The 12,105-nt window shown below is 32.2% G+C and overlaps 2 protein-coding genes across 3 annotated transcripts in view; one reads left to right on the plus strand and one right to left on the minus strand.

Moving 5' to 3' along the window:
• Window positions 1-1,293: 1,293 nt before the first annotated feature.
• On the plus strand, window positions 1,294-5,459 carry LOC123689068 (dystrophin-related protein 2-like). The gene is made up of 12 exons (XM_045627865.1): window positions 1,294-1,665; window positions 1,718-1,854; window positions 1,909-2,116; window positions 2,168-2,411; window positions 2,463-2,574; window positions 2,630-2,796; window positions 2,938-3,050; window positions 3,140-3,262; window positions 3,355-3,469; window positions 3,521-3,803; window positions 4,926-5,057; window positions 5,112-5,459. The coding sequence occupies exons 1-12, from the start codon at window positions 1,610-1,612 to the stop codon at window positions 5,243-5,245; spliced, it is 1,824 nt and encodes a 607-aa protein (XP_045483821.1). The 5' UTR covers window positions 1,294-1,609; the 3' UTR covers window positions 5,246-5,459.
• A 1,464-nt stretch (window positions 5,460-6,923) lies between these two features.
• Window positions 6,924-12,105, minus strand: part of LOC123681292 (hillarin) — a 38,656-nt gene continuing 33,474 nt past the window's right edge. For both annotated transcript variants that reach the window (XM_045619616.1, XM_045619626.1), the window contains exons 10-13: window positions 11,804-11,934; window positions 11,410-11,667; window positions 10,349-10,702; window positions 6,924-7,614 (exon numbers count right to left, since the gene is read on the minus strand). In XM_045619616.1, the coding sequence (XP_045475572.1) occupies window positions 10,406-10,702; window positions 11,410-11,667; window positions 11,804-11,934 (686 nt within the window). In that variant the 3' untranslated portion in view covers window positions 6,924-7,614; window positions 10,349-10,405. The remainder of the gene's footprint in view (window positions 7,615-10,348; window positions 10,703-11,409; window positions 11,668-11,803; window positions 11,935-12,105) is intronic.

Below are 12,105 nucleotides of genomic sequence, written 5' to 3' on the forward strand. Positions count from 1 at the left end.
ATACTCTTTAAGCTATTACGATGATTCCATATGTCATCATTTTCTAAAGTGTAATTCATCGAGAACGTCTGACATTTATCTATTGGAAGAATAATTAACCCCAAGCTCCTCAATTTTAATAGGGAGAAGCTTTTTTTGAAAAATCATTAATTGGCATATTTAAAGAGAGAGTGTACTTATTATCAGAAATGATGGTGCCTGTACAGCATATGGCATAATGCATCTCACTCATTTCCTAGGCAGATTCAATGCTCAGCTAGAGAGTTGAGATTGATCTTAAGAAGAATATTCGATGTCCTCACTTTCTAGACGAAAGGAAAATCTTCTATGAATGAATGTTCGAATATCATACTTTCTTTGAAATCTTTGAATTCGATGTTCTCGATTCCTAAGACAAGAAGAAAAACTTCTATGAATAAATAAATGTTCATAAATCATGTTGTCCTTGTCCTTGCTTTCTAAGACGAAAAAGAAAAACTTCTGTAAATGAATATTCGAGAATCATATTGTAATAAGTCGTTTGAGAAAATTCATAAAACGTAAACTAGGCTTCTAAAGCGGAAAAACACTGACCAAGGCAAGGAAATGACTTACCTATATGTATTTCGACAAAAATAGTCATGAAATTTCTTTTCGATTAGAATATTCGGTCAGTGAAATGTTGAAGAGGATCTATGGAATATTAATAGATTTAATTGTCATACTTTTATTGTCTTTATGATTAGAATATTAATTAATGTAAACAAATGAAACTGACAGCGGATTTAAGAATCTACAGAAAGACTTATATGTGGGATATAAAAATGCAACAAATCTAACGAAAAATGAACACTGGACATAAAACTCTGATTTATTATTCTCTAAATAACCTACAGATTACCTTGAAACATATGAACAACATTAATTCAAAAAACTAATGATGTAGATTGAACCCCTTGTTGATTTTTCGAGAAAAATTCTTATTTATTATTTGAATGTTTGGCTTGGGCATTCATAAATAGGATTCCAATCTAGGAGAATTTTTATAACAATTTCATGGAAAACTGATTTTTGTTCATGATAAATGCTCTATAGAAGGTGGACAAGCCGTTTTTAATTTTTGCATCTTTTGAAATCCACAAATTCCAAAAAAGAGCTATCAAATTTCCAAGAAGGTTAGTAATTGTTTTCTCTAACGTTCCCAAGTCTGATTTTATTAGTATCAAAAAAGTCAAAAGACAAAAAAAGTCACTGAAATATGGAACCTACTCAGAGATGTAATCTCTGGTCTGAACCTACCCCATTATAAAGGTCAATGACCTCAAATTCAAATCACAACAGAAAAGCAACAAGTGTCAGCCGTCAGGTGCTGTTGTTATAAACAACAATTAAACCTGCTAATATGCCCTAATTGTTGGTTATTAAACCAGACAACTGAGTCAGTCTTCTAGTTTTCAAGATCTTTTAATACTTCCAAGGTTAAATTTAAGTTGAATAATTCCTGATATGTAGAAGTCATCTCGTATCAACAGAATATAGGTTAGAAATTCCAATTCTTCCGTTGCACTTGTTGATACGGTTGAAGTAACTACCTGTTGAATGAGATAAAAATCAAGTATTGAAGACCGCAATGATGCACCCTTGGAAAAAAATTGAGAATGAGAATGGCTTGCCACTATATTTCAAGTAAGTGTATAAAACACATAACGAATTCCTAATGAATTGAAATATTTTTCAGTGATGTTACAAAAGAGAAACAATGGAATCATCCTAGATTTTCTGAAATAAAACAGAGATTAGACGAATGTAACTATGTCCGATATTCGACTTACAGGGTTGCTATGAAATTTCGTGCATTGCAGCAAGCTTTATCGAGTAAGAAATTTGAATTGAAGTACTAACAGTTTGAATGCATGATGTTTTTTTCAGTGGATCATGTACCTCTTACTCTAGTTGGAGGTGTATTTGAAAGACATAAACTTGGTGCCAATGAAGGAGGATTATTCTTAGATTGTTATGATTTGGAAGCTATCCTACATGACATATATTTTGCTTGTGATAAACAGAACCAAGGCAGTATAGATGTTGAAACATCAACAGAATTAATGTTGAATTTACTCATAAATGTTTATGATAGGTAAAATCCCATATTATAATAAGGAATTATAATTATGAGTGTAATTTTCAGTGAAAAAACTGGGAAAATCCAGGTTTTATCAGCTAAATTAATGTTAGCTATTCTTAGCACTTATAATCCTACAGATCTATACCGGTTCCTATTTGAATTGAGTGCAGATCACAATTATTGTGTGACAAGACTGAGATTGCAACTTTTATTGAAGAAAATAACAGAAATGGTAGATTTTCTTCATGAGGATTCCAATTTTGGTCAACATTTAATTACTAGTTCTTTAGATTGCTGTTTTTCTCAGGTAAGTATAAAGTATATTTATCTAAGCAATGTATAAAATTTTTAATTTTAGTCTCCTGGAATGATAGGAATCACAGAAGGCCTTTTCATGTCTTGGTTCAGAAAAGGACCTCAAATGCTAGCATGGTTGCCAATTTTAACAAAAATAAAATTGGCAGAGGCAGGTATGTAAAATTGTGTTTTTGTTGTGTTTTGAAATTTTAGAATCTTATGTTCTAGTACGTCATAACACTAAATGTTCATCTTGTAAAATCAAACCTTTTTCTGGTTTACGATATACCTGCCTGAAATGTGCTAATTACAAACAGTGTCAAAGATGTTTCTTCACTGGAAAAACAGATGGTGCTCATAAACTATCACACTCGATGAGGGAATACTGTATTGAGGTAAAGTTGCTTAGAACAATTATCCTTTAGTACATTAAGGGTTTCAAGATATATTCAAGAGTTTTAAAAATTAATATATGATATAAAAAACCTAACATAATCCCTTAATATGATGTTTTATTCAGTCAATCGTTATTTCAGGAAAATGGAAAAAAAAAGAAAAATATTTTTCTTAAAAGAATTTTTGGCATATTGAGATGTTCTTCTAACAGAAAAAGAACAAGAGAAACAGATTTGAAAGAAGATTCTTCAGGGTAAGTGTAATACATATTTTCATATGAAGAGTTAGAAATCATTCAAGAGAAACTATTTTCAATTAAACAAAAAATTTGTAATTTTTCAGGAATGATAATAAAACTTTCAACATGGAGTGCCAGAATGATGATATCAAAAGTGAAATTTCTGATCCATCTTCGCCTCTGGGCCAACTTCAAGTTATAATTCGTCAACTAGAACAACAGAACAGGTAAAAAAGAGATTATTGAGATTGTATTCTATGTGTATATTTTGTCCTAGTTGAGTATTTCTCTAATACTCAGGTGCATTTTTTTTTTCTAGAGAATTGAGTACGATTTTATCTTCCGGCGACCATAACACTGAAGATATAAGGACATATATGAGATGTCACAAAGCACATGTGTCCACTCAAATAAACAAACTAAAAGTTTTAAAGGTGAAACAAGAAATTCCTACCTGAAATTTTTCTTGACTTATTAAATTTCAGGAGTACCTTAAGTTATCCGATGATGAATCTCCCACCAAAACGGACAAAATCCACATTCAGTCCACCCCCCGGATAATGAATGGGGTCAAGTCTAGAATAATTTCCAAAGAGATGAATTTCCTCAGTCCCATCGTGCAGAACGAAGGGAATTGCAGTGATTCGGATGATGGAAATATAAGTGTATTAGATTCTCTCCACTCAAATCGAAATAATGAGGTGTTTCCTGAAAATACAGTGTCCAATACCAAGTACACTTTGAACGACATCAGTAGTTGGATAGGAGGTGAGTGTTCTGTCTAGACTTTACGAAAATTTTGCAGGTCATCACAAATTAATTAAGTGTCTTACACCCAGTTAGAGATGAGCGATACCGTGATTTCTAGATCACGTTGTGAAACGTGAACGTTACTTTATGATATCAGTGAAATTAAAGCGTGAAGTGATCACTGTTTAGGTTGCTTGTTATTAATATTTGTATGAATCACCCGAACCTTAGTTCGTTTATCTTTGCAACTCGAATTGGTCACTCTTATCATTCAAAGCAAAGCAAAATTAATGAAAAATTATTATGAAAAACATCCATTTTTCTTACATTTTCAACTCTTTTCCTTGTTTCAACTTTAGTTAGGAACGTAACAGAAGGATATTGATTTTTCAAATGTTTCCTCAAATTTGAAGAGGTGGTTTTGAAAGATAATTTCAACTTGCATAAATTACAAGTAGCATAATTTACATCAATTTCTGTGAAGAAAGCCCAAAGATTGCTGGTCTTTCGCCTGTTATTATTCTTTCACCTATTATTATTATGTTTCTGACGTGTTTTCGTTTATTTTTTATAATACAGTACCATTTATTGCTTCGGTCGGCAACTTCAATATAGAAAGAATTCCTTTGGGGTTGTTTATCAAAGATTAGCATAAAATTAGAATTTTATTGCCACCACCAATTATGCAGTAATTCAGTAGTTATTATTTGTTTGTAACAAGTATTTATTGTTTAACTAGTCCTACAAAAATACTTCCTAAAGCAGGCGAAGTTGCCTACGATGCTGGGATTGTCATAGAAATATGCAACACAGTTGCAAAAACGCTCATTGAAATTTAATGCCTTCATTAAAATTTTAATCCTCCAATAGGCTCCACCTATTGGCTACCCCGCACTGTTTAATGGAGGATTAAAATTTTAATGCGGAATTAAATTTTAATGAACGTTCCTGCAACTGGGTGTTAAATGTAACCATAGATAAAACAAATAAAACACTTTATCATTTACCATTTCTCCAGATTTGGCTCAGTTGAAAAGTTATAAGCATTTATATGATTCCACAATAAAAAAAAAAATTTTTTAATTAGATGAAGGTGCGATTAATCATTAAACTCTAAGTATGTATTTCCTTTTCTTCCAGATAACCCATCCCAGTGTCCAGATATATTCACAAACAAATCAAGTTTGTTTTTGGGACGAAAAATGCATACAGATTTAGACAAAGCTCTTGTCAAGCTTGAGCAAATACTAGCCAATAATTTTACTCTAGATGGTGGGTTTATTTTTGGTAGAAATAAAGTCTACTGTTCTAATTAATTTTTTTCAGAATCCCTGGTTAATTATGACAATGGACAACTGAAATATGCTGTTTCGGAAGTAGAGGGCATGCTTACATCTTTCATTGACACAGTAGAAACCAGTAGGGCTAGTTCGGCTCATGGTACTATCAACAAATATTGATTTTTTTTGGAAAGTTTGAAATTCATGTGCAAGAACCAGTACCAAAGTTAAAATTTTAAAAGCAATATAAAAGATAATTTTAAGAAATTTTATATCCCTATAGGCTATAATGAAATCAATCTGTATATTTTGAGTTGAATAAATTTATATTTATGAATATATATTATATTGTACATAGATTTATCTGATGAAATAAAACATGTTTCTTATTTGTCAATTTGACAGATTCAAGCGAAAAAACATAGGCAGTTACAAAAAAAATTTATTTGCTTTGTAACCTTGTAGGGAATCTATCGATTCCCTCGAAAATATTCGAGTTAAGTTAAATTTCGAACCAAAATGCTAAAAACAGAAGAACTCGGTGTAAAAACTTGGAATGATCAAAGCCATGTATCTGTAGAATGGAAAACGGCCTGAATGCCCTTAAAAATTGGCATTTCAGAGCGAATAATTCAATTGAGTTCAGTCCAGTCTACAACTACAACATATGTGCAACACTTGCATCGACAACGAGAAGAGTAAAGACTTTCACATCTGTTCTCGAGACCGACGAAAAAGTACCTGCAATGACCCAAGTGACTAGCGACCCTAAAAATCGATCAGACAAAATATCATCTTCTTCATACATTCTTAGTGGGTTTAAATAAATTGAATCAGTGTTTATCTTTTTCTTTTATTTCCCTAATTTGTCCTTTGCCGTGAACTCGTTAGTCACAGTATAAGGACCAAAACCCACAACCTCAACATTATTATTCAGAATGAAATTAATGTCAGTTTTTTTTTATATATTCTTCAATTATAATTTTTTTTTACTTCCAAAATCAATAATTTTAGAAAATATAATCCTTCTTTTTAGTTCCCCGTAAAACACACCATTTTGAAGATATTCAGTGTTGAATTATATAAAATCAGTGAAAAATTCTATGAACTACATTTCTAATACATCCACCCCTGGGCAGCAAACAAATGCCTAGATCACTGTTAAGACAATATTGCCGCGCTTTTTTTTATATAATCAGTCGTAGATAATTCATGTTCTCAAGAGGAACATGCAAACCTAAAATATAGACTTCGTTAATCTATGGAGACTGAAGTATATTAACCCATTGTGAAATCTTAAATGCTTAAAACTTTTTACCTGAGCGAAATCGGGTAAAAAGTAACTGAAAAAGGGATTTTATTTGCACGCTTCAATTCATGTTACGCTATGGAATTTTCTAAGACGCGGTAATTTGTCAATTCATCGTATTTTATTGGTCGCCGATGAAGCGCCAACAAATGCGCGTATCTAGAGAAAGAAACAGAGAATTTTGTGAAAGATTTTCAATAATTATCGAGACTTCTGGAAAGATACGTACCTTGTTTTATATTTCAGACATTACTAGTGTAGGATTTCACAGATAGATTCCCTACACTAGTTTAATTTGAAATTTAGAATTTAATTTATCGGCGAGAATTGTGTAAGTATTTTTTGTTTATTATCAAAATAGTTTTTTCAAGAACATTAATGAATTCCAGGAAAAAAATTTAATGACGACTAATATTTTCGCTTCCCCTGCCCCTCGCTGGGTACGTCCATGGTTAATGAGTCCAATCCGCCCAATGGTTTAAGAGTTATAACAATCTGAAATAATTTCCACTGTCAAATAGCCTTTTGAAGTAAAAAAAAACAAGCATGGAATGAATAAATTATATTTGTATATATATAGTTATAAAGTCAACGGAACTAATTTCATAATTACAATATAAGTTCCCCTAATTGTAAATAAACATTTGTTCAATGTAACAATTCGATAACATGCATATATTATATTTTAAAGACTCAATAAATACGTTTTAAACACTTAAAGGACAAAATTTAGAACAAGCTCATATCAAAATAATATCTCTCTGTTTTTATTGCACTCAATAATATTAAAAACTCTACTAGTGGTTGTGGTCAACAGTTTTTTAAACGAACAATGTTATTCAATCTAAAGTTACTAATTTGAAGATGATGCCAAAAATATAATAATTAGATGAAAAGAAAAAATATGAACAATAAACTTAGTATCACAAATAATCTAACTGATTAATCGGATGAAAATAAGGTAAAAAATTTTAAAGAAATGAAAAAGACTATAATTAAAAGGTGTTATCGAATAAATCTTGTAACAATTGAGACAAGCAACAATTTCAAGTTCATGCTAGTGTCACCTGCTTTTAGTTCAATGAAAGAAGAGTTACTGATTGTTCAATTTCCAATCAACATTATTTTTGGAATTCCACAAGATCAAGCGATGTATCAATAAATTAGCCAATTTTAACGATAAACTCAAGGAAGCACTCAAAAAAAATATTAACAAATCAATATTTATACTCTCGAACTACCCAGCAAACCATGTTGTTATATGCGCCTTCCCGTTACATAACATCCCTAAGAAATGAGGTATATACCTGATACATCTCAAAACTAATGTATCTGATACATAACATTTCATATATCCATGAAATTATTTGACTTATTCATATATCATATATGTAACATTGTTATATTACTGAAGTTACGTATATGATACATCTTCCAGCATCCTTAAAAACAATATAACTCTGATATCTACTAGTGTGTAATATAGTTACATATCATATATGTAACATTCGCAATATATATTTTACATTGCTAATATTATGTAAAAGCTATGTAAATATAGCATATTCATGATATATTACTCAGATCTATACAAGTACTCTTATAATACATAACCTTTATTAAAGTTGAACTGTTATGTTTAGAGATTTTTGCCAGGACTAGTGCAGTGAAAAGTGATATGCATTTTCTAACTTTTGATTGTTAGTTAGAAGTGATGAACTATAATAATAATAATATTCAATATTCTTTGATTTTTCATCAATTCCGGATTACTTTCATCGTGGAAATATGTGAGATAAGAAGTGAAAAACTGTAATAATAATATTCAACATTCGATGATTTTTCACCAATTCCAGATTAGTTTCATAGTGAAAATATGTGAGGTAAGTGAATATAAGTATACTTCGACAACGTAACTACATTTAGATATATAAATGCTGTTGTATGTGCCTTTCATTTTGCTTTTGTACTTGCATGCCTGTTAATAGCATAGGTATATTTGCTGCATGTTTTTGTGGATCGTTAATGGAATGTGTGCATGGTTTCTGTCTTCTTCATTCAAATTATATGCATTTTGATATTTTTCCTTTTTATGGTAATTTGCATTTGGGTGTATATAGTTCTGAAGTAATACCACAATTGTTTTATCATCTAAATAAGAAGTATCTGAATAGTGCGCTAGTTTTTACTACTTAGACTATTTTTCTGCTATACTTTATTTATGTTTGTGATGTATATACCTATGTTATTCTCTGCTATTCGTGAAATTAAAACATCTAGATTTCATATATGCACAATACACTTTTCTTCCATCATTATTAATGACCAATGTCAAATCACATAAGGATGCTTTTTGAGAAATAGATTCTGATAAGTTTAATCAAATGTTTTAGTATGATATAAATAATTTTGCTGTTTCAGAGTGAGGAATCACCTCCTGAAGTTTACTCATGTATTCAAAACTTTCATAACTTTATATTATGTAAGAAATTTGTTATTTATCCAATCAGGAAACCTCGTTACTGAGAATTTTAATTGTAAATACCATTTTTTAATAGCATTCCAATATGTTTAGGTTTTGCATCTCAATCTTTTATCCAATGTGCAGACTTTGAGAAGATAGATATCAGCCGAGTGGATAAGGCTGGCCACATTGAGGATCAAGAGACAAAAATAAGTTTTGGTTGATGTAGGTACTTTGATTAAATTAAAAATTTTCAATAATTCTATGATCTTTCATTTAACAAACACCCAATTGTTAAATTAATAAATCCTGTTTTACTATTCATAAATTATTTGTAATATTTCAAATGTGGTGCATACCAAACGTAGGAATCTGGTTTTTGTTGAATTTTCTAGGTTCAAAATAATAATATTGTTGACTAAAAAATATCTTTCTAGCAAAAAATGAAAGATGGAGTTTAAATATATATTTTTGGAATGCACCTTAATTCATAAGTATCTCTTTTCATGTAATTTATAAGTGATATATCTCTTATTAATTGATGTTGGCTAGCTAGATACCAGCAGTTTTAGTTTCAATTGGTATTGTGTATCATTCGTTATATTTTTGTTTGGAAGGTATTGAAAAAAATTCCAACAAATTCACTAAAACATAATTTGTGTGGTGTTTTTCCTCCAGAAAGAATTGTACAGGTATGTATTGTTTTTGAATTGCATAGAGAATTTACTTCTGAGTACCTATATATGTAATATAAACATTCAGATAACTATTACATTTTTCTTATGTCTCTTGTTTGTAGCAGATATATTTCTTTTGGTTATATCACATAGAACGGATAAATTTTTTTATATTGCATGGTGAACTTTTTACTGAGTATATATTATGTAATATAACCATATATAGGTTGGCCCAGTTCTTGTAGAGTAACTTGGTGTATTCACTTTTAGGATGAAAGCGTCATAGTCACTTTTTAGGTCAATAAATTCACAAAAACATAAGGAGGTTATTGACATCAGGTTGTTCAAAATTAAAGATTTTATTGATAAATCTGGTAACTTGAACAACCTCGATATAACTTCCTTATAATGAAATTACGACCCATATTCATATTATGTTTTCATCTTAAAAACTCTCACAACTGTTATTCTACAAAAAACTGAGCCAGCCTGTATATATTTATATTACATAAAAAGGATGTACCATAAATATTACAGATGTAATATACCAGCGATGTATCATGTATGTTACATGAAATGTAACAGCTACGTATATGATACATAAAGGATGTACCATAAATATTACAGATGTAATATACCAGCGATGTATCATGTATGTTACATGATCTGTACATGATACATGGCAATTTTGTTACATGTTATGTAACGGAAGGCGGACATAGAGCGGTCGTTGAGCGGTACTAGAAAGGCGCGTGTATGTTACATTGTTATATAACATAGATCGTTGTAATATATATGTTATGTCTATGATACGTATTTTTGTTTGCTGGGTATCGAAGGAAGACCTCTCTGTTTGGTGATTATGATGCTTAAAACTACGGAAAAGTTCATCAATTACGCTTTGAAGAATTTATCAGATACTTGCAACAATGCGTTAGGAGGTGTTTCTCGCCAGGGGTGTCCAAACTTGAGGCCATCTCCCTGGTGTAGATGTCCAAACCGTACTGGCCCTCTTCGGGGAAGCTGATGTTGAAAATGACTATGTCGTCGCTTATGTGGTGACTCACGAACTTCGACAAACGTTTCTCTTCCACTCCATTTTTGTGGAGGGTAGCCATGAAGTCCGTAAGTTGACGCGACATCCTGAACTGGATTTCCAACTCTCTACCCGCAAAAACCAGGGCATCCTGAAAAAGAGGAGGGTTATGGTCACTGCCCAAAAATGTATCCGAGAACGAAAATCTTATAAACGGAAGAAAACGGTGTAAAAACTTGGAATGATCAAAGCCCCACCCCTAAGGGATCCGTAGAAAGGCTTTGCTAACGGTCGAATCTAAAACGACCTGAATGCCCATAAAACTAGGCATTTAGGGGCGAATAATTCAATTGAGTTCAGACCAATCTACGAGAAACTACATCTACAACATATGTGCAACGCTTGCACCGACAACGAGAAGATTAAAGATTTACACATATGTTCCCGAGACCGGCGAAAAGTACCTGCAACTACCCAAGTGACTAGCGACCCTAAAAACGATTAGACATATCATCATCTTCTTCAAACTCTTTTAGTGGGTTGAAATAAATTTTTTATCCCGTTCTTTTATTTCCCTAAATTGTCCTTGGCTGTGAACTACTTGATAGTCACAATATAAGGACCACAACCCACATATCTGAGTACACTACGCAGACCTAGTTCACTTGTGTATCTCATTTTGAAACCTGATACAAATATGAATTATTTCACAAAAAGTCAAGACAACAGCTCGGAAAGAAGAAGTGTTATGAACTTTGTCTATGGTGCGAAGATATGGTCTACTTCCAATATGAATCAAATTATGAAGTAGTTCAAAAGATCCACCTGTGATCTTAAAAACTAGACTCTCAAACTCACCTGGTGCGTGATGGGCACCAACCCGAAGAGTCTGGTCGCCTTGGTGGGCCCCCATTCCCCGCTGGCGCAGTCAGGCAACGGCACCATCACCGTTTGAAGGTCCTCGCAGCATATTTTGAACTTGCAAACGCTCTTGAACTTCATGGGCTCCCCGGTCAGATACTCCTTGGGCGTTACCGCGTTCGCGAATATGTCCAATAGGAAGGCGCCGCTGCAGGGGGCGTGCACCCTGAAGGCGACAATGTTGCCAACTACGGACTGGAAAAAAAAAAGTTCAGTTGAAGCATGACTGAAATGTGTTAGTACTGTTGTAAGGCTAGAACTGAAGAATTCAGGAAACTTGTAATTAGAAGGTATGTTATTTTTGAATTATAGTCCAGTGGATGTTACTCACCTGCATGACGAACCTCTTCAACGACACCCCTTCGAAACTGTCACCATCACTGTCGTAAAACTTCAAGTTGTAGTGGAAAATCAGACTGCTCTGCATGTGGTTTGGCATGGCTATCCTGACAGTTGCAGCACCTGGAAGGAAAGTTACATTATATAAAATATAGGGGTTGGTTATTGTCCAAAACCAGCCTTTCAGATCTGCAACAAGTTTTATCTTTTCTTCTATACCATACCAAACAATTCTGAAGGAAATCGTCTAACATATTAGTTATTGGAGTATTTGCTATCACTTCGTAAGAATTT

The sequence above is a fragment of the Harmonia axyridis genome, chromosome 1, assembly GCF_914767665.1.
Source record: "Harmonia axyridis chromosome 1, icHarAxyr1.1, whole genome shotgun sequence".
NCBI classification, from domain to species: Eukaryota; Metazoa; Arthropoda; class Insecta; order Coleoptera; family Coccinellidae; genus Harmonia; species Harmonia axyridis.